We start from the raw sequence: 23384 nt of genomic DNA on the forward strand, positions 1-23384 counted from the left end.
TCGGGGTGGGGGTGTTTGGTACTGCGAGGCTTCACAGAGCAATTCCTGACTATTTTGCTGTGAATGGCACAACTCACACAGTAATGTAGTTTCACATATAACTTGGGACACACATAGGCATTGAAGACACTCCCTTCAGAAATGTCCCTCACGGCTGCAGCCTCTACTGTTTTGAATGACGAACTTCTTAATGGCCTTGTCCTTGGGTGTGTATCGGGCACAGTTGGTGCAGCAAATAGCCTGCACGTGGCCACAGCCCTTTTTGGCACGACCAGTGTTCCTCCTTTTCTTGGTCTTCTTGGAAGCAAGGACCTGAGAGAGCTCGATAACTTTTTTTAGTGTTGAATTATATTCCATTGTCTGGATGTACCATAGTTTATTTATCCATTCACCTACTGAAGGACATTTTGGTTGCTTCCAAGTTTTGGATGTTATGAATAAAGCCGATATAAACATTTTTAGTTGGGTTGTTTGTCCTTTTGTCTTTGAATTGTAGGAATTCTTTATATATTCTAGATATTAAACGCTTATTGGATATATGATTTGCAAATATTTTCTTCCATTGTGTGGGTTGTCTTCACTCTCTTGATTGTGTCCTTTGATGCATAAAAGTTTTTAATATTAATGAAATCCATTTTATCTTATTTTCTTCTTTTGTTACTTGTGCTTTTGGTGACATAGTTAAGAAACCATCGCCAAATTCAAGGTCATGCAGATTTTCCCCTATGTTTTCTTTTAAGAATTTTATAGTTTTAGCTGTTATACTTGTCTTTGATCCATTCTAGTTAATTTTTTAATATCATGTAAGGGTGATGTGGTAAGAGTACAACTTCATTCTGCATGTGGATGTCCAATTTTCCCAGCACCATTGGTTGACGAAACTGGTCTTTGCAATGGACTGATCTTGGCATAATTGTCAAGAATCACGAGCATATTTGTGAAGATTTTATTTCTGGACTCCATTCTGTTGGTCTATATTTCTATCCTTAATGCCAGTACTACACGATTTCGATTACTGTAACTTTGTATTAAGTTTTGAAATCAGGAAATGTGATCTTTTTCAAGGTTGTAGGATTGGTTTTTCCATTTTACAAAAAACACTGTTTGGATTTTGATAGAGATTATATTGAATCATTAGATCACTTTGGGTAGTATTATCATCTTTACAATATTAAATCTTCTAGTTCATGAACCTAGAATATCTTTCCATTTATTTAGGTCTTCTTTAATTTCTTTTAGCAATATTTTATAATTCTCAGTTTGCAAGTCTTACTTATTATACCTTTGTATTACTCAACTCAGGCTGCCAAACAAACAAAACTGTAGCCTTGGTTGTTTAAACAACAGGAATTCATTTTCTCACGGTTCTGGAGGTTAGGAGTCCAAGATCAAGGTCTGGGCAGGGTTGGTTGTTGGTGAGGACTCTCCTCCATAGCCTTCTCCAAGTGTCCTCACGTGGCCTTTCAGTGCATGGGGAGAGACGCAAGGAAGCTCCCTGGTGTCTCTTATAAGGACACTAATCCTGTGGAATCTGGCCTCCACCCTATGACGTCATTTGACTATAATTAATTTTTTACTCTAAATACAACCACATTGGGGGTTAGAGCTTCAATTTATGAATTTGAAAGGGACACAAACATAAAGTTTATAATGGCCTCCTTGGCTAAATTTATTCCTAGGTATTTTATTTTTCTCAATGTTATTGTAGATGGAATTGCTTTCTTAATTTCCTTTTTGGATTGTTCATTGTTAGTGTTTAGAAATGCAACTGATATTGGTGTATTGATTTTGTATCCTGCAAATTTGCTGAATTCATTTATTAAATAAATTGTGTGTGTGTGTGTGTGTGTGTGGTCTCTAGAGTTTTCTACGTATAATATCAGGTCATTTTTGAATAGAGGTAGTTTTACTTCTTCCTTTTCAATTTGGATGCCTTTTATTTCTTTTTCTTGCCTCATCGCCCTAGCTAGAACTACCAAATACGGTGTTGAATAGAAGTGACAAAAGTGGCCATCCTTGCTTGATTCCTGATTTTAGGGGAAAAACTTTCAAACTTTTACCATTACATGTGATGTTGCCTCTGAATTTTCCACACATGGCCTTTTTTCATGTTGAATTGAAGAATTCCTTTCTATTCTTAGTTTATCAAAGGTTTTTGTTACGAAAACATGTTTGATTTTGTCAAATGCTTTTTCTGCATCAATTCAGATGATCTTTTCCCCCTTGATTCTATTAATGTGGTATATTACATTGGTTAATTTTTGTATGTTGAACTGCACTTACATACCTAGGATAAATGCCACTTGGTCATAGTGTGTAATCCTTTTAACATGCTGCTGAGTTTAGTTTGCTAATATTTTGTTGAAGATTTTAACATCGAAATTCATAAGTGTCTGACAGTGGGGCAGAGATGTAATGGCTACTGCCACAAGAAGGTGTTTTCAAACAGAAAAACAATGCAGGCAACTCCATAGAATATAACAGTTTATTATAGGGTAATTTATTTACAGGGATGTAGGGTGAAAAAGGACAGATGACTCTGGCAGTTATGTATAGATTATTCTCCACTAACAGATTCTTGTTAAAGTATTTTTTTTTTTTTTAACATTATAACTCAGGTACTAATGATTGATAAGACTAAGAGACAAAGAATGCAGTAAGCTCCAGGGGCTGTAACGCCTGATGATCTTTTGATAGATGACTCTTTATCATCAATATGATCACCAGTTTGATATTTATCTTGCTTGTCCTGCCATTCTGGCTGTTGTTAGCAAAAAATATTTATGGTCATATTGTATAAGTTTAAGGAACACAGATACTTATCTACAAGAAGGCTTTGGCATGTCACATAGGACAGTAAAGTTGGTCAAATGTCACATCATGGAACTTTAAAAGTGAAACGATTCCAGGACACAAAGAGGGAGTTGGTTTTTTGTTCACAGCCAGCCACATCCATTCAATAAGGGATTTTGGTCTGTAGTTTTCTTTTGTAGTGTCTTTGTCTGGCTTTGATATCAAGGTGATGCTAGAATGAGTTAGAAAGTATTCCCACCTCCTTACTGTTTTGGAAGAGTTTGAAAAGGATTGGTGTTAATTTTTTAAATGCTTAATAGAGTTCACCAAAAAAGAAGCCATCTAATTCAGGACTTTCCTTTGTTGGGAGTGTTTTGATTACTGATTTAGTCTCTTTACTGGTTATAGGCCTGTTTAGGTTTTTTTTTTCTTCAGTTTTGAAAGATTGTGTTTCTAGAAGTTTGTCCGTTTCATCTCGGTTATCCAGTTTTTTTGGCGTGCAGCACTTCATAGTACTCTATAATCCTTTTTTTCCCCTGTAAAATTGGTAGTAATGTCCCATTTTCATTTCTGATTTTAGTAATATGGGTCTCCTCTCTTCCTTAGTCCAGCTAAAGGTTTGTCAATTTTGTAGATCATTTAAAGGAACCAACTTTTGGTCATGTATTTCTAGCTTTGGGTTCAGTTTGCTCTTTCTTTTCTCATTCCTAAGATATCTAGTTAGGTTTTTTATTTGAAAGCCTTCTTTTTTATTGTAGGTGTTTACAGCTCTAAATTTCCCTCTGAGCCATACTTTCACTCCATCCCTTAAGTTTTGATATCTCATGTTTTAATTTTCATTAATCTAAAGGTATTTTCTAATTTCCCTTGTGATTTCTTCCTTGACCCATTGGTTGTTTAAGAGTATGTTTAATTTCCACATATTTGTGAGTTTTCCAGTTTTCTTTCCGTTTTTGACTGCTAGTTGTGTTCCATAGTGATCAGAAAAGACTTTGTATTTTAGTCTTTTAAAATTTATTAAGACTCGTTTTGTGGCCTAACGTGGTCTATTCTGGAGAATATTTCATACGTACTTGAGAAGAATGTGAATCCTATTATTGTTGGGTGGAGTGTTCCATGTATGTTTATTAGGTCTGGTTGGTTGTTCAAGTACTGTGTTTGTTGATCTTATGTCTTGTTCTCTTATTGAAAATGGACTGTAGACATTGCCACCTTTTATTTTAGAACTGTTTTAGAACTTATATTTCTCACTTCAATTCTGTCCATTTTTGCTTCGTGTATTTTAGTTCATATATTTGTTTCGTATAGGTTTATAATTATATCTTCTTGATGGGTTGAATCTTTATTATCAAGATACAATGTGCTTTGTCTTTTGTAATTTTTTTAACTTAAAAATCTATTTTGTCTGATGATAATATAGCCACTGCAGCTCTCTCTTAGTTACTGTCACAAAGAGGAATTACAAACCCAAAGTACGATAATAATACTGGTTTATATATTCTCCTGTGTAGTTACCTTTACCATTGTTCTTTATTTCTTCACATGGCTTTGAGTTAGTGTCCAATGTCCTCTCATTTAGTCTAAGGGCTCCCTTTTGTTCTCGTTTAGAAAAAGTCTACTAGTGATGAATTCCCTCAGTTTTTGTTTATCTGAGAATATCTTAATTTCTCCTTCATTTTTGAAGGATAGTTTTTGCTGACAGTATTTCCCTTTCTCTGCCTTCTGGCCTCCATGGTTTCTGGTGAGAAATCAGTTATTTATTTTATTGATGATCCATTCTACTAGACAAGTTGTTTCTCTCCTTGTCTTTAAGTGATTTGACTCTTTCTTGGTATGGTTCTGCTTGGAGTTCATTGAGCTTCTTGGATGTGGAGATTAATTTTCGTGGAATTTGGGAAGTTTTTAGTCATTATTTCTTCAAATATTCTTTCTGCCCCTTTTCTCTTTCCTGTCCTGGGACTCCCATAATGTGTATTGGTCGGTTAGATGGTGTCCCTAGGCTCTGATCACTTTCCTTCATTCTTTTTTCTTTCTGTTTCTTAAACTGGGTCATTTCAATTGTCCCAGCTTCAGGTTTGCTGATTCTTTTGGTTGCCCAAATCCACTGCTGAATTAATTGCTCTAGTGAGTTTTCATTTCAGTTATTGTACTGTTCAGCTCCAGAATTTCTGTTTGTTTCCTTTTGATAATTTATAAGTTCTGTGTCTTTATTGGTGTTCTAATTTTGTTCAGCCGTTTTCCTGGTTTCACTTTGAGCATATTTAATGCAGTTGGTTTTAATCCTTTGTCCTTTTAGTCCAGTGTCTGGGCTTCTTCAGGGATGGTTTTTGTCAATTTGGTTTTTCCCTTTAAATGGGCCATACTTTTCTCTTTCTTTGTTTGCTTCATGATTTTTGTTGTTACTGAAAACTGGACATTTGAATATTATAATGTGGAAATCAGATCTCCCCCTTCCCCAGGGTTTGCTGTTCTTGACTGTTGAAGGCTTTGCTGTTCTTGACTGTTAAAGGCTTTGCTTGTGTTCCACAGTGTTTTGATTGAAATTTTCTTGAATTCCTGGAGCTTAAAAAGAGTCTCAGTTTTTGCAATTAGGCTCTGTGCTGAGGTTCTTTAAAATGTAGCCAGGCCAGTTACAATTCTGCCTCAGCTTTCATTTCTTGCTTGTGTTGAGCCTATAGTTAGCCAGTGGTGAAATCTTCAGATCTTCTCGGGTCTTTTCTGAGCATGTATCCTGTCCTAGGCCTGTGTATGGCTTTCTCAGTTTCCCAGTATTCTTACACTTTTGAATGACCTATTTTCCTCCAGGTTTCTTCCTGGCTTTCCTCTGCTTTAGGCAATCTATTTCATGTCTCAACTGTTATCTTTTGCTCCATGCAGCTGTGGGTTTTCATTACAGTCTTTTTCAGCAGTGCCTGCACTTTTCTACCCCTTGTGGATTCTAAGTTAGGGAAAACAGATGAGCACCTGTGTCAGTCCTTCATGTAGCCCCCAGACAGGTTAGTATAGACAGACACAGTAATCTATGAATAAGGTCTGCTCTGCAACCTCTGGAACCAAGGACCAGGGTCTCACACTGGGAATAGAGGCTGCCATCTTCAAGATGTCTGCTGCCCAGCCAGGAAGGGGGTGGGGTAAGGGCAAGTAAAAGTGCCACAGTTGCCTTTTTCTTGATTCTGTATTAATTTGCTATATTATTTCTGCAATATTTTCTTTTATGTTTTGTGGAGGAATGGGAGTTTGCAACTGCCTGCTTTGCTGTTTTGCTGATGTCACTTCCTAAATTTTTCTCTTTTAATCAGGAATGAGTGGGTTTCATTAAAGGACATATTACAGTCATTCCCTGCATAACATTTTGGTCAGGCAGTCCAATGTAAGACGGTTGTCTCATAAAATTATAAAAGATCTGAAAATTTTTTTGTAGCCTAGTGATGTCAGTCTGAGGTTCTTCCCAGTATACATTGTATGTGAGGAGCCCCTGTCAGCAAATGGCTGCCAAACTTTTATTATTCATAAAGTTTGGGCCCTCGGTTGACCATGGGGAGTCCATCTCAGCCGGTAAATTACTTCTTGGGGGTCTCAGGTTTTTTAAGTGGTCTGTTAATTAAACCCCTCTTCTCTTTCTGGATTAACTCTTCCTTCATCGCAATGGGCTGTAGTCATACCTTGTATTATTGTGCTTTGCTTTATTACACTTTACATATGTTGCGTTTCTTACAAATTGAAGGCAAGACTCTCCACCAGCAAAAAGATTATGACTTGCTTTATTGCAATACTTGCTGTATTGCAATGATCTTGAACCGAACCCGCAATATCTCTGAGATATGCCTGTATTTTTAAAATAGTCTATTAAGTTTACTAGTATTAAAACAATTTAACTGAGTAAATTTGAAGATCTGATTGGCTCTATTGAGCAATTCATGAATCAGGCAGCATCCAGTCTAGCAACTAGATGAGTGCTCTGAGGAGTTGTACACAATAGAAGTGTGTAGGAAGAAGGGTGGGGCAACGGAGCTATTAACAAAAGAAGAGAATGGATTATTTTTAGATTGGGACATCTTCTATTTAGGGGTGGTGCTGATAGGACCCATATAACAGATTACCTAACTGGTGCTAGACCAGAAAATTCTAGGTTGGTTGATTAAGTTTATATCTGAGCATTGTTTAAACTGTAATTACATTAGGTATTAAATCTAGGTTTGGTACCATGGGCTTTTTAGCATGAGTGATGCACTTTTGGGCCTGTGTTTTTCTCTTTAATGCGTCTTTAGTGTGTTTATGTCTCTGTTCATATGTGAAATTGGATTGTTTTCTGTGTGTTAGTGGATTTTGGGAGATGGTCAGATTGGCTTCATGTATCATGTATCATGAAGAATTTCATTCTTTTTTTCTGTGTTCTGATTTGCTAATTTTTGCTTTCATGGTAATTTCTGCTTTTATGTTACAGTGGTTTATATTTTTCATGATGTTTGATGTCTTCTGTTTTCCTTGGTGTGTGTGTGTTTTTGTACTCCTAACTTCATAATTTGAATGCTTAGTTCTTTAAGGGGGAAAATTTATCCTAACTTGAGTTCCTTTCTTGCCTGGGCTGCTCCAGTCCTGTGTCATTGTCACCGTGAACTTGTGGTGCTGCCACTAGTTTTACCTTTTATTGAGAAGGTAAGATATGCACAGTTGAAAACATTGCAACAATAATAGTAAGTCTTCTTTCTAACTGTCTGTGCCTCAGTGCCTCACTTGTAAAATGGAACTCAGAGTGCCCGCCGCTAGCAGTGGTCGGGACTGAATACATTGGTAGTGCTCCTGGGCCTGGCACAGAGCTAATGCTTACTTCAGCTAATGTCGTGGTTAATGCCTCAGTCAGCCTGCCCCTGGATTTCTTTGCCTTTGGGCTTTAGAAGCACAGACTTGTGAGTCATCTTTGTGTCCCTGAGGCCTTGTATATTAGAAGCTGCCTCAGTAATTGTTTTTAAAATGAAATAAAGATTCTCTGGAGAGGCCTTGTGCTGCCTTGGTGTTCACCTCACCAGCCTGGTGGGTATGAAGTGGAGTCTGACATCACGGTTTCTCTGACCTCCATGTGGGCTCCTGGGGCTCACTGCTCTCCCTTGAGTGCAGGAGTTCTGGTGAACCCCTTTAGAACATTTTTGGGATGGCCATCAAGTACACTGATAACATTGCATTTCAAAAACTGGAACTACCTTTGCCTCTGAGCAGGCTTTTCCGTCTCAGAGATTCTTTGCAGCACCTCACTGGCTCACCATCAAGTCTCTCCCACCTGGGCTCAGATTCCTGGGCTCTTTGGAGGAGCTTTGCTCCCTTATTCCATGGGCTGCAGGTCAGTGTCCTCCATCCAGTTAACTGTGAGTTGGTCTGGGGTTGGAGTACTCCAAGCTGACTAATTAGTGAGGTAAATACTTGTTTGTTGACTTTAGAGAAAGGGAGGCATTTTCAGGGACTATCATGGCTCTTCCTGCTCATGAAGCCACTTGCGCACCTTCTACTCACGGCCTCCAGTCCCCTCCTCCTGAGTCTTCTCTGGAACTCCCTATCCCTGATCTCAGTGAATCACGCCCTCTCTGCATTCTCTGCAGTCACCATTCATACTAGTGAGGTCACTTTTGACAGCAAGTAAAGAACCAACCCCCCAGGTCGGCTTCAAAAAGGGAAAGTTACTACACTTACAAAAAGTTTCGTGGCGGGTGCTCTGGGCTGGTTAATCCAGCAGCTCAGTGATGTGAGCAAGGACCTAGAGTCCACCTGTCTTTGTTCTCCTGTCCTCAGCTCCATCTTTGTCAAGCTTTCTGCCCAACTGTCAGGTAGCTGCTACAGTACAAGAGACTCATGCAGGCTCTGCAGTGTCCAGGGGAGGAAGAGGATCTTCCCATCCTATCCTGTCTCTTTTCTTCTTTTTGTTTCTTTGAACTTTTTATTTTGAGATGATTGTAGATCCTCATGCAATTATAATAATACAGAGAGGTCACCAATACCCTTTGCGCATTGTATAACTATATCATAGTATGTATCATAACCAGGAAATTGACGGTGATACAACTCACCAGTCTTACTCAGATTTCTCCAGTTGTTATGTGTGCGCATTTACTTCTATGCACTTTTATCATATGTGTAGTCTGGTGTGACTGAGAACAAAGACACCCATCCCAGGAGCTCCCCACAGGCTTCTTATACTTCATTATCTAGAACGTGGCCACCCCGTGTCTGCCACTGGCCAGGGTACGGGAAGTACCACAATAGTCAGTGCTGTCAATAGGAAAATAATGTGAGCCACAGCTATACTTTCAAATTTTCTGTTATTCCCATTAAAAAATATGAACAGATGGAATTCATTTTGATAACTAATATACTTAACACAATATATAAAAAATTCACGTAATCAATATAAGCGATTATTAATGAAATATTTTACAGTATTTTTTTTGTATAAAGTCTTTGAAATCCAGGTGGTAGTTTACACTGATGGCACATCTCAATTTGGAAGAGTCACATTTCAAGTACACTATAGCCATTTGTGGCTGGTAGGTGGCCACCATATTTGACAGGTGACCAAGTTAGAGCAGTTAGGATTTACCCCTGGGTCACAATGAGAGAGTAGTGCATATGCAAACAAAACTGGTTTTATTTCCAGCGAGGCAGTATGAGGAATGCCTATTGATTGGGTAGTCTGTCGGAGTCTCCTGTGGCCCAAGCTTTAGCATCATTGCTCCCTCTCTATTTGGGCATGCCTCACAATGTGACTTCTGTTTTGTGACTTGTGGTATGGAATGTCTATCTCAGTGAGTTCTGGTCTAGGCAGAGGCCTTTGTCTGTTTCCGTCCCACTTCCTGTCCCTAGCATTGTGTGTTACACATAGTAGGTACCCCACAGTTTATAAATTGAATATGTAGTTCTCCTAGAGCCATGTTTCTCAGTGTGCTTACATTGCAAACTACATTTTGGTATGTGCATGTGGATTATTTGTGAGGGATTGTCCCTGTTTTTTGTCCACTAGATGCCAGTATCCACCTTTGTCATTGGGACAGCAAAGGACACCCTCAGGCACTTCTAAACATTTCCAGGAGGGACAATACTGTTCCCAGTTGTGAACCACTGTTCCTGAGTTAGCTTTAAGTTTTCTAAAAGACAGCTTTACTGAGATTCACAAACCATACATTTCATCCATTTAAAGTGTACAATTCAGTGATTTTTAGTATATTCGCAGAGTTGTTCAACTATCACCTCAATTTTAGAACGTTTTTCATTCCTCCCCAAGGAACCCCACCTTGGCCATTACCCCATCCGCTGAGGCCTAGGCAGCCACAAATCTACTTTTCTCTGTAGATTTAGCTATTCTGTATTTTTCATAAATGGAATCATACAATATATGACCTTTTGTGTCTGGCTTCTTTCCTTAGCTTAATATTTTCAAGATTCATTTATGTTGTAGTAATTCCATTGTAATGGATGTATCGTTATTTACTTATCCATTCATCAGTTGATGGATTTGGGGGTCGTGTCCACTTTTTGGCCATTATGAAGGGTGCTGCTATTAATATTCAGTTACAAGTTTTTATGGAGTCATACATTTTCATTTTATTTAGGTATTTACAGAGGAGTGGAATTGCTAGGTCATATGGTAACCTTAAGTTCAACCACTTGAGGAATTGCCAGGCTATCTCCAGAGTCGCTGTACCATTTACTTTCCTATCAACAGTGTAAGAGGATTCCAGTCTTTTCACATCCTTGCTGACAGCTAATATTGTCAGTCTCTTTTATTGTAGCCATGCTAATAGGTATAGAGTGGTTTCTCGTTGTGGTTTTGATTTCTATTTCCCTGATGGCTAAGATGCTGAACTTATTGGAGAAATGTCTATTAAAATACTTTGCCCATTTTTAAACTGGGTTATTTTCTTAATTAGCTTTGATTTTTAAAAATAGTAAGATCAGTTTTTCTTCCCTAACAAGAAGTTGTTTTATTTTCTTGTGAATGACTTGGAATTGAGTCCCTTCCTTATAGATTGGCAGTGGGGTTTTCATATCTCCTGCTTTATTAGACACCATAAGCTGTGACTGATGACTGGGATACAGAGATGCGGAAATGTTTTCTATGTAACAAGTTCCAGGTTGGCTCTGGAGTCATTGTGTTCCAGGTATGTTAAGCCATTATTCTGAGAGCTAACATTCTTGGTCATGTTCAGAAGAATAACATAAACAATGATTTTGATGATTTTCTAGTCAGGAAGAGAATCTGAGAGGTTGGTAGTTCAGTTAGCAAATGTGTGAAGTCTGGTTCTGTGGACAGTGTGGGTCCCTGCTCTCAAGGGTCTCCTGGACTAATGAAGAAGACAGGTAATCAAAATACAGTCATAAGAATGCTGTAAGGATCCCACCAGAACAGCAAGGGATCTTCACCACCACTTCTCTCTGTATTAGATGATCCCAGGCTTCTTCCTTTAAAAACATCATCCTTGATTTTGTGGCTTTCCAGTGTGGGTGCTGCCACCACTTTCTCTTGAGTCCCTATAGCCTTGCCACTCCTGCTTTCTCTTGCAGCAACTAGGGTGCTAGGCATCAGGACATGTTGCAGCCAGTACAAAAGATCTTCTAGGAGATCAGCATGCACAGGCGATGAAGGTAATGTCAGCAACAGCCTGCAGTGAAGGTGATCACAGTGCTGTGCATGCAAATCCCTCGTGTGTTCTTGTGTGTTTGTGTGTGCTTTCACCTAGAAAAAAGTGGCAGGAGAGCTGTGTGTTGGAGTTCTGGCCCCAGTTCTCTCAGGGAGGTGACTGGGGCAGTGTGTTTTCTCCTCTGTGCCTGCCTGCACACGTTTTGTTTTCTACAACAAACGTGGATTTCTCTGATAGGAAAGAATGTTATTTTAGTAACTCCAGAGGCTGGATTTTAGAAGGCAAAGTATGTTCTTTATTGCCTCGCCTGCCCTCTACCTGGGAGTCCCTCCTTTGCCCTCGAGCTCCTTTCTTCTGCCTCCTGGGAGAAGTTAGCCACCTCGGCCTCCATTGGAGCAAGAATGTGTAATTTTTGAACCAGTTTTATTGCCTTAATTTTCCATTTCTTACTTGGTGGGTACAGAGTGTTTTTCCGGGGTGATGAAGAAGTCTTGAGATTATAGCTAGCAATGCTGTATGAAAATAGGAAAGTTGTTAAAACAGTAAAAACTAAGAGTTCTCATCACCAGGAGAAATTTTTTTTCTTGTTTTTGTTCTTTCTGAGAAGATGGATGTTAACTGAACCTGTTGTGGTAATCAGTACACATTATATGTAAATCAAATCATCCTGCCGTACTCCTTAACCTTATACAATGATCTATGTAAATTATTTCTCGGTAAAACCATGCGGGGAGAGTCAACATGAAATTAGAGGTGGTTGTACAACATTATGAATTGACCAAATGTACACGTTAATATAGTTAATTGTATGTTAGTGAATTTTACCTCAATTAAAAACTTTTTTCCCCCACTTGTAACAAAACCTAAAAACTTGCCGAAGCTAGTAGGGCATTTGGATATCTGTGAGGCAGTTTTGTTTCCCCTCACCACCACCTTTTTCTTTAATGTTAGCTGTTGATGATTGGTGTATGGTGTTAATTAAAAACACTTGGCACAGTCCCAGATACAATATAAAAGCTCCTTCAATGTTAGAGGTTATTTTTTCAGTGAAGAACGAAAGAAGGTTTCCCTAAACTCCAGCCCTGCCTCCAGGAGTGCATTTGAGGCTTCGGTGTCCTTCTTTCACCTTTTGTAGCTACATTTGTAATTCAGATCTCACCTTCCTTTCTGTTTTTCCTTCCTCATTTGTACGTACAGCCCATGGCACCTGAAATCATTACCCACCAGACCCCTTCCTTCCTTCTGCATTGCCCTCCTGGCCTTAAGGAGCCACCTCTTGCCTCCCTCTTCCCTCAGGGCCTCACACAGGCCTGAGTTTCCTCTTCTTTTCTGCTTTCCTGCTAATTCATCAGTAGCTGCTTCTCCCTTTCTGTAGATATAATGGTTGAGGCCAAATAAGGGGATCCCTGTTTTCTGACACAGGGATACACATACAAATAATTTTGCTGCCAATCTTAGGATATGCTGGGGTCATCATAGGAGAACAAGCATGCCTCCACGTTGCAGGGGCTACTCAGCTCCTTTCACAAGCCAGGCACAGGCCTTTTGAACAAAAGCCACAAGGCGCTGTGGCCTAACAGAAGAGGGGAACATCTGCATTGCAGACTGGAAAACAATGTATAGCGTGTGAGCAAAGTTATGAAAGAATTCATAGACAGAATGGCTCCAATTTGTAATTACATAATAGTTTGTGTATATGTCCAGAATGAAAGCTTTGTGCGCACTGTGTGTGTAGAGAATATGCCATGGCCATGTGGCAGGGGCTCACAGCCGTTATCCTGGGAGCAAGGAAGCTTTCATACTACTTTTTTGGTGTGAATGCTATATTTCTATGAAAAATAACAATAAAGCTACTTCCGTTCTTGAGGGGAAAGTGAATTGTGCCGTGAGAGATACATAGGAGTTCGGAAAAGGGAAAGCTCTTGTTGAATTTAGTTAATGGAGATTGCAATTTTAAATTTAGATATAATTCACAGGGTAATTTGGTCATGAAAGATTGGAAGACAAGTTCTAAAAATACTTATTCCCACTAATATTTATTTTCAAAGGGAATGTGATGGAATTCCTTAATGTTAGAATATTTGTTGACTATACTATGAAAAGTCCTACAAACCAAATTGTTGAAAACAGTGTAAAGAAGTCATCTTCAGGAAACAAAGTTAGCACAAGAGGAGTCTGCTCAATGAGCAGGTTTTGTGATGCAGGCAACCAGGAAGCTTATTTTCAGAAAAGATAAGAGATTATAAATATTTGACAGTTTACAAAGGGTAAGAAGATACAGTCTGTGTTCAAAAGACCCATGCGCTTATCTCAGGTTTTGTCAAGATCCTAGAGTGGACCATGAAAGTTTGAGAGCATAGACACCAGCCTGGGGCACTCAGAACAGAGCAGGCCACCTCCCCTTGTTCCTCTGCAACAAAACAACTGAACTCTGGAGGACAAACAGCCAGCAGGACAGGTCTGCACTTGACATTCTTGTGGTAGCAAAGCTTGGGCTTTGTTAACATACTGGGCAAAAAAGGGCTAGCCATGGGGAAAAGATGCTACTGAGAAGTTGCCACCAAGCTGGACAGAAGTGGCACAGAACCTTCAATCTGTCTGATGTTTGGAATGGAAAAGGGACAGCATGTTCAGTAGATCCAAACCAGGATCCACCTGTTTGCATCATCAGCCATGAGTCTTGCATGTGATGTCAGCTATGCACACATACCGTGGGGGCACGCCATGTGGCAACAGTCTAAGGTAGAGTGAGAGGATTGACCCGATTTCTTCTGTGGCTGCCAGAGAGCTGTGTGGTATCTTTACTGCATCACAGGGAAAGCAGTCAGGGCAGTGACACAAAACTGACCTCTGTGGGGTGGTTGAAGGACTCAGGGTCTTCACTCGAGGAATAGAAGATAATGGAAGTACAGTGGGGTCTTAGGATTCTTGAAGAGTTGCCATGGGAAGGAAAGATTAGATTTGACCACGGGGTTAGAAGTAGGACACGTGGATGAAAGGCTTCGGGTGGTGTGGTGTCATGTGGAAAGAGCTTCCTCTTGGTATTAGTTGCCACAAAACAACTTTGTGCCTTCGAAGGTTGGGGTCAAGAACTATAAAGGATCTGAGATTTTCACGCTGTTTGCAAGTGAACATGTTAGCTGGCCATAGCTTATTGGATGCCAGGAGAAGACATGGAATTTCTTAGACAAACACAAAGGACAGTTTATCACTCATGGAACAGCAAGCAAAATGAATATCAGCACATTTACATCAGTCTCTCTTGCCCTCATGTCCCACAAAGGCACTAAGGATGGGCCTAGACAGACATCTGTCCAAATGTGACTGAGGATAGCATGTGCCTGAGGCTTGTTACCAAGGGCAATAAATTGGAGAGGAGACAGAAAAGCACCTAGCATATAACAAGTGCTGATAAATGGTCACATCTTACTTACATGTCACGTATACATATGACTAGAAACGAATGCAGGAAAATGTGGGTTCTTAGTGCAGAATTAGTACAAAAATTGTTTTTCTTTATTTTAGCCATAGTGTTTACAAAATAAATAATAAAAAAAACACTTCCCCCCATCCCTGCTGCCCCTTGTGAGCTCTGCCCTGTGTTCCACCAGCCCCTTCCCATAGTAAACACTTTTAGACTACTCACTCCCTTTATAAAGGGAATATATATAGATTAAAAAAAAAAAAGTGTCTTGGAATTTAAGCACGGATTGAATGAGGTTTTAAAATGTACGTGTTTGGCTAATCATCTGCAATACCTTCAGGGAAGAGGTAAGTGAAATTTAAAGTCTGAATGAATTTAGAGCATGTAAAATTTTCAGAAGTTAATTTTACATCTCAAAAAGTTCTTTGGCACAGTGACATTAACTGAAGGGACATCCAGATGAATGAAGGGATAATGGAAGAACACTGGTCAGGGTCATATGTAAAGATAAAAATACTGTAATTGTTGGTTAGTTTGGTAATAAAATGATGTTGCAGCTTGATTTTGAATTTGAGGTAAATTGCTGAAAAGTCGTATAGTATTTTTCTACAACAAAAACATGTTTTCTCATTAATGTCCGTTATAGTGAGCTGCCTTCTCACAGAATAAGTTTAGCTCTAAAATATCTAAAATTCATATGTGGAGATTTAGGCCTTTTATCCAGAAGGTATATCCTGTGTTTAATTTTTGCATACCTCCTTCGACAGAAATCACTGGGATGGATGGACAGTCTATGGCTCACACACACTTGAGCCATTCCTTTGGTCATCCACAGCCCCAGACGAGGTGAGAGGCTCAGAGAAGATGAGCCACGTTCCCTGGGTGGTGAGAGGCTTAGCCTGTCCTGCCTCCTATAGAGACAGAACTGCTGTTCTCGAGCTCTTTGCTCACATGGCAGGCACACAGGACTTAGCAGCCTTATCTCGTCATCAGAACAAGTCTTGGTACATACAGCTGTTAACCCCATTTTTCAGATGATTGGGAATGTTCCCAGACTTGCCCAGCTGGGAAGGGGCAGAGCCGAGATTAGAACTGCTAACCAGGACCGTTTGTCTCCCAATTTCCGGCATATGGCGGGGCACAGGTGTGGTTGATCAGTCCTGGATGATGAATGAAATTTAGCAGATTTTACCAGCCAAAAGTCATACAGGAAAGTACATTTTACATGGCTCTCCTAGGTAGTAGGCAGACAGGACAGGAGTAGGGTGGGGTATCTGCTGCTGCTTTAACTTCTGGTTAGTGTTTTAGAGAATCTGGTGTTCCTTTAAGAAGGAAATAGGGAAGGTTTTGTTGAGATGAAAATGATTTTCCAACAAAGTTAGCAGATTTTACCAGCCAAAAGTCATACAGGAAAGTACATTTTACATGGCTCTCCTAGGTAGTAGGCATACAGGACAGGAGTAGGGTGGGGTATCTGCTGCTGCTTTAACTTCTGGTTAGTGTTTTAGAGAATCTGGTGTTCCTTTAAGAAGGAAATAGGGAAGGTTTTGTTGAGATGAAAATGATTTTCCAATATAGCCTTGTCCCGACCTTTCCTGTGTGTGTGTAGGTCCTCTCTCCTCACACAGGCACACTCAGCCTGGACTGCTGGCTAGCATCTCCACCCTCGTCTTGACCCTGAGTCTCCACTTTCCTGACAAGCTTCCCTACAGAGTAATCTTCTGACAGCTCCTAGAAGGGTAGCTCAACCTTTCCTCACACGGGCCCCATGCAGCCTCTCGGCCACACTGCCTGCTCTCAGCCTCTTGTCTTTCCCATGCTGTCCCTTCCATCTCAGTCGTTAGTCCTCTTTGCCTGGAAGACCTCTCCCACTCCTCAGCTTTTCCTAAACTTACCCATTTTTGAAGGCCCCTGCACCATGCCGCCCATCCCTGAGTGAGAATAGAACATGGGAGAGTGTAGAGACTTGGTCTGTGCCAACCTGGCTCCCCAGCAGAACTTTTTGCTGGAGAATGAATGCATAGTTAGGCTGGAGCTTGAGGAGGACGGGCTGTGGTGTTGGGGCTGCCAAGAGCGTTCCAGGGCACTCTGTGAAGCTTGGCTTTCTTTGGGTTGGGTGTGACATGGCATGCCTGTGAGGGGTACCTAGGAGAGCTGGAGTACTAGTGAAAGGCAGTAAATGAAGGACTTGCTCAGCTCTGGCTATGAGGGTGGCTGGAGGAGAGGTTGAGGCTCTTTTTCTTGGGGTGTCTCTCAGAGGCTCTTGGGCCATTAGAGTGTCCAGTCCTTGAGGGGCTAGATCTTTGAGTGGTCCTAGGGACAAGGGGATGGGGCATGGTCCTGACCCTGCCTGGCAGCCAGCTGGGCCAGCTAACCAGCTAGATGCTGGTTCTACCCTAATGAGACTGAGTTGGCCAGGATCTGGAGTCTCTGCTACCTCTTTGGTCTGTCAGGACTTGGTGTGATTTGGGTTGGTTTGTTATTTACCTCTGGTGTGACTCTTCATGTCTTCAGAAAGATAAAGAGGGATATGCAAAAGACATGTTTGATATAGGGCTGTTATCCAAAATATACAAAGAACTCTTACAACTCAATAATAAGAAAACAAAGACTCTAAGATAAAAATGTGCAAAAGAAGCTGAACGGACACCTTACCAAAGAAGATACACAGATGGCAAATAAGCATATGAAAAGATATTCAACATCATGTTTAGGGGATTGCAGGTTAAAACAACAATGATACCACTACACACCTGTTAGAAGGGCGGAACTTAAAACACCGACAACCCCAAATGCTGGCCGGAGGATGTGCCAGTGAGGAATGCTCATTGCTGGTGTGAATGCAAAATAGTACAGCTACTTTGGAAGACAGTTTGGCCATTTCTTACAAAACTAAACATACTCTTACCCTACGATCCAGCAGTCACACTCTTCGGTATTTACCCAAAGGAGTTGAAAGCTTAAGTCCACATAATTGTTAAAACTTGGAAGCAACCAAAATATATTTCAGTAGATGAATAGATAAATAAACTGTGGTACATCCAGACAATGGAATATTATTTTAGCATTAAAAAGAAATGAGCTATTAAGCCATGAGAAGACATGGAAGAACTTTAAATGCATATTATTAAGTGAGAAAAGCCAGACCGAAAAGGCTACATACTGTATGGTTATAACTAAAGTGTATAATACCATACAGAACCCATAGAATGTATGACCAAGAGTGACCTAATGTAAACTGCGAACTCTGGGCGATAATGAAATGTCAATGTGGGTTTATCGACTGTAACAAATATACCATACTGTTGCAAGATACTGATAGTAGGGAAGGCCTTGCATGTGGAGAAGCAGACATATAAGAACTCTACTTACAGTTTTTCTGTGAAACTAAAACTACTATTTAAAATCTATTTTTAAAAAATAAAGAAACCAGAACATCAATCTCAGACCTTTTCACAGCTTAGCAGACATCTTGCTCTAGGAATACTGATCATTGGTTGCCCTGAACATGACAAGGCTCCAGTTGATATATCACTTGAAATAAATTAATTTTTCAAGTAAACCGAACATCCCTGTCTTAGCTCCAGGTTTGTGAACCATGGTGTGTTCATTTTGATCTCTTGCCCTATAGGACAACCCTCCCTATGATAAGGGGGCCTTCAGAATCGAAATCAACTTTCCAGCAGAGTACCCATTCAAACCACCGAAGATCACATTTAAAACAAAGATCTATCACCCCAACATTGATGAAAAGGGGCAGGTCTGTCTGCCAGTAATTAGTGCTGAAAACTGGAAGCCAGCAACCAAAACCGACCAAGGTAAGACATGCTTCTGTGTCTTCATCAGTAGTTGCTCTTCTGGAGGCTGCAGTGGGACAGGGGCTCCTCAGTGCCTTCTAATGTCATGTCACACAGAGTCTAGAGAAATCCTACCTTTACCAATTCCAATACACACAGAAGTGCAGCCGAGGTCCCACCAGTCCTTTGGGCATGGCAGGTCTCAGTTAAACTGTTGTCTTACGCAGTTATTTGAGGAGGCCTTTCCTGTGTTCACAGCCCTGTGGGGATGCATGCAGACAGACCAGCCCAATGCTTGTCACCCGTGCAGTGAGGAATGCGGCACTGCCACTGGGAATTTTCACGAAGGATTATGGGGCTGCCTCAGTTGGGGAAGGGGAATGATGTTTATAGTGACCTCACATAGCAATTAGCACGTGAACTCAGACTTGAAGGAAGAGGGGAGGTTGGAGAAAGCTTTCCAGACTAAAAGAAGGGCACAAGCTAAAGCCACCTGGCTAGCAGCAGAAAGCCGGTGGCTCACAGTGGGTGGTGTGAGGGAGGGGCACGGTCAGACTTGAGGGCTGTGTGTCCAATGAAAGCACATAGTTTTAGCAGACCTGGAACTCCTTGGAATTGGATGTGACCGTGTATGTCCCATGTGTCTGGGTCTCTCTGTGTGAACATATACATGCTCATTTTCTAGGAAGTACTTAATTCTTGTCCCCTGGAAGTTACTAGATTTTGGTATGAACCAAATTAGGAAATTTTTGTTTCCTAATTCCAGAACTTTCTTTTGAAGTCCTAATCTCATATTCTCGGTAGCTTTTTTATAAGTAACCAGCTGAACCACTGTAACGTTTTTTTAGATTGAAGAGAGTGGATGCGGCTGGAACTTGCTAGGTTGCAGGTGGTTTTTCAGTGACTAATATAAATAACTGTCTTTTAGTGGAAACACTGCCCCACCCCCAAAGATGGAGTTGAAAGCCTTTCACATGGAAAGTTGAGCCCCAGGTTCAACACAGCTGAGTAGTAGAAAGGAGTGGGTGCTACATGCCGAGTCAAAATAGATCTCCCGTGGACTTGGCACTTGGTCATGTACAAGTTGGTGTTTATAAAAGCTTGACAAAGTTTTCCATGCAAATTCCTAGCTCTGTGTTGGAAGTCTATAGCTGCTCTTGTTCAGGAATGACTTGTCAGCCCCTCGTGCAACTCCTGGAGCCCTTGCCAAGTTGTGTATATTAAGCACCATGTCTGGAGGGGAGAAGTTCTTCCAGGCTACCCAGGCAGACCCTGCACCTCAGACTGCTGGGCCACAAAGAATTATAAAGTCTCCTCCCTTATTGAGAACTGGGGTAGCAAGCAGGGCAGAGGACAGGCAGAATGGGACATGACATGACAAGGGGGAGAGAGGCTTGTCAGGAGATGAACACAAATAAAACCACTTTGCCACCTCTTACAGGGACTGGCTGCCCAATAGAGCTGTGTCAGCATTATTCCTATTTTGAGGGTTGATGAAAATGTCCTAGAGTTAAACAGTGGTGGTGTCATACAACTTTGCAAATATACTGAAAACAACTGAATCGTATACTTTTAAAAGAGTATTTTTGTGTATGTGAATTATATCTCAGTTTTTGAAAAGAAAGTAAAGAAGCATGAAAAAGTGAGCAAAAGTAGCATGAGAAAAGTCAAGAAACAAGGCAGAACTGTGTCAAATAGGGATGTGGTAGGAGTTAGCAATAATAATACCAGAGAAAGAATGTGAAAACTGTTTTGTTCAGCAGTGTGCCTGGTTCTAGTAGATATCTAGTAGATATCTTAGCAGCAGAGTAAGGGCTTAGTTGGTGGTTGAATGACATTTGCCATATAAAATGCAGCCAATAACAAAGCCAGCATAATACTGACTCTCTATGTACCAAACAACATAACAAAATTATATGAAGAGAAAATTCAAACAATTTATAAATTGAATGTTTCAATTCCCCATACACTATTATAACAAATCAAGTAGATAAAATTTATAAAGAGGACTGAAGAAATATAACAAACCAGATAAAGTTAGTTAACATATTTTATAGTGCATTCTATGGAAGACAGCATTCAGATTTTACTCTGAGAGTGGAGCCCCCTGGATACCCATGAAAAGGGGGAAAATTAGATAGTGGTTATATTCTGTATTACAAAGAAACAGAACAAAACTGAGGAAATTTTATAGGCTTAATTCTTTGACCATATAACAATGAGAATAAAAGGTCATTTTTTATTATGTTTTTAAGCCCCTGAATATTTGAGGGGGAAAAAATGCTTCTGGGGAGCATTTAGATCAAGGAAGAGATCAAGAAACCAGTGCCAGACATTTGTAATGAGCATGCTGTTCTATATATGAAAAATGATGGGATGGGGCCATAGTTGTAGTTTGAAAAGCAGTCATAGCTATCGATGTTCTCACTATCAAAACAAGCTAAACTCAGCTGTGTTTTATTATAGTTTAGCTGAGGAATCAGAAACGCACCCAGAGGAACAGGAAAAGAATGAAATACTCATCAGAACTACTAAATAAATTTGAAAATATTTAGACTTGATCAAATAAGTAAAAGCAAGCTCGGAAAATTAGACAAATAGCAAACTTGCAAACTGAAAATATCTTTGAAAAGCAAGTCTTAATCATTAACAAATGGTTTTTTACTAATTCATTAGGTATCAAGATGAGCATAGTAAGTAGTAAAAGAGCCTGAGTATCCATAACAGAGTGGGAAGGAAAACTGGAAAACTTATCAGTTCCCTGTCCCTCACAAAGCATTTGACCCTGTGGGGTTCTTAAAATGCTAATGAAGCAGCAGTTCTACCACAGAGCCATTTCTAATCATAGGAAAAGACAAGAAGACACCTATTTATGTTGTCAAATGAACTCAAAAAGTGAAGAGGCTTTGCTAGAAAATAAATGACTAAGCTTTATTCAAGGTTCTCAGAGTTTGCAAACTGGAAACACAGGCCAAACTTAGAAGTGTTCCAAAGGAGAAAGAAAAGCTGAGGGCTCTTATAGGAAAGAGTATATTCCTGAGAATTAGTCCTGCATTCTTAGCATCATGACTGGTCCAAGAAGGTAATCTTCAGATGTCCACTAGTCTGGACAATGCAACAGTTTCTTCTTGAAGTCATGTCGATGGTCATCTGAAGGTTTGATGTGTGTCCAGGCATTAACACTGCGATCTGATGTGCATTCAGGTATTAATACCGGACTGGGAAGTTCAGAAGTTTAAGACTGGCTAAGGCATGCCTCAGACCTTGACTACTTTTAGTAATTTAGTGACTCCATTTTCTTTCTTTACTCTTCCTCAATGCTGTAGGTAGCATACAAGTATGCTATAAATGAAGTCAAGAACAAAAGAAAATGGAAGTCTCACATCTGAGCGTGGGGTGGAGAATCTTGGAGAGTGCTAAAATACATATTTTAGGCCAGTGAGCTGAGGGCAGTGTTTTAAAGAAGCTGCGATGGTGCCATTTGGCAGTATTTGTCTCAGTGTGGTTGCTTCCACTGGCTGGACAGGAGGAAGCCTTAGGTGCTTATTTTAATGTTTGTCTGAGGTATTCCAACCAGCCATACATTGTCCTTTTGTTGATACTTGCCTTCTGTTTATGGCAAGTGAAAGTGGTTCTCCATTTGAGTTACTAACATTTACTTTACTTTTAAAAATATTTGTATTAAAAAGTGAGCTTTAGAGAAATATATTAAGTAAATTATCATTTAGGCTATATGTGGATATATGGCAAACAATGGAATACCAATGGTTAAAGTTGGGGAAATAGGAATAAGAAAATAGCTTTATCATTTCTGCTTAGGTAAGAATCAAATACAATAGAAGGGATAAACCTTGAAGTAGACAAAAACATACTTCCAGAATCAGCTTCCTCTTAGAGATGCAAAAGATGGTGTGTAAAGGGAGGCGATGTCTGCCCCTATGCCTGCCCCTGTGAGTGGTGCGGAGATTGAATTAGAGCCTTTCAGCCCTGCTCGCTCTTCCCAGTCTACCCTCCTTGCCCAACCACCTCTCCTAATTCAACCTTGGCCCCGTCAGCCCTGCAGAGCCACCCTTTTCTGCCTTACCCCACTGCCTCACCTGTGCCCACGATGATCACAGGAACCCTTGACTGCCCCCGTCTCACCTGGTAGCATTAATAGGCAGAGGTGGGAGCAGGCCGTCTTTGGACACTTGGCCAGGAGCACTTTGTGCTGTTCCTTTTTGCTCAGCATGGTGGTGTTGACTGGTTCTGCCTTTGTGTATGACTCAGCCAGCACCAGCATTTTAATCCATTCCCTTGTAATGCTGGGGTGAAAAACATGGGCCCCCAATAAGGAATTCACAGCATTGGCAGTCCAGAGGAGAGATGCCTTTTTGCTAGAAATGTGGCAGTGGGAAGGAATGAAGCATTCTGGGGGTACTGGGCCTGATGGGGACAAGGAAAGGAAATGTGCAAGGTGCGGCTGTGTGCCCCCCATTTCTGAGGTGGTCAAGGGATCCTGGACCTTCCATACTCTAGTCTGCATGGCTCCCTTCCCTACCTTCTGCTGCCTCGTCCTCCCGCCCCAGGGCTAGCCTTCCAGCATATCTAGGACTTACTGGAACCCACCCCAAGCTGTTGATGTGACTTCCACCTCTGGAATGGACAGTGTAATGCTGCTGGGGGTTGTCAGCTTCCCAGTGGTTAGACAGGGTGGTCATACGAACCTTTCTCTGCTGGTTCAGAAGCTCCTATGGGTCTTCCAGA

The 23384-nt window shown here is 40.6% G+C and overlaps 1 protein-coding gene across 3 annotated transcripts in view; it reads left to right on the plus strand.

Moving 5' to 3' along the window:
* Window positions 1–23384, plus strand: part of UBE2L3 (ubiquitin conjugating enzyme E2 L3) — a 45775-nt gene that overhangs the window by 20536 nt on the left and 1855 nt on the right. For all 3 annotated transcript variants that reach the window (XM_006908655.3, XM_025044489.1, XM_015586843.2), the window contains one exon: window positions 18473–18659. In XM_006908655.3, the coding sequence (XP_006908717.1) occupies window positions 18473–18659 (187 nt within the window). The remainder of the gene's footprint in view (window positions 1–18472; window positions 18660–23384) is intronic.

Source organism: Pteropus alecto, unplaced genomic scaffold (assembly GCF_000325575.1).
Source record: "Pteropus alecto unplaced genomic scaffold, ASM32557v1 scaffold113, whole genome shotgun sequence".
NCBI lineage: Eukaryota > Metazoa > Chordata > Mammalia > Chiroptera > Pteropodidae > Pteropus > Pteropus alecto.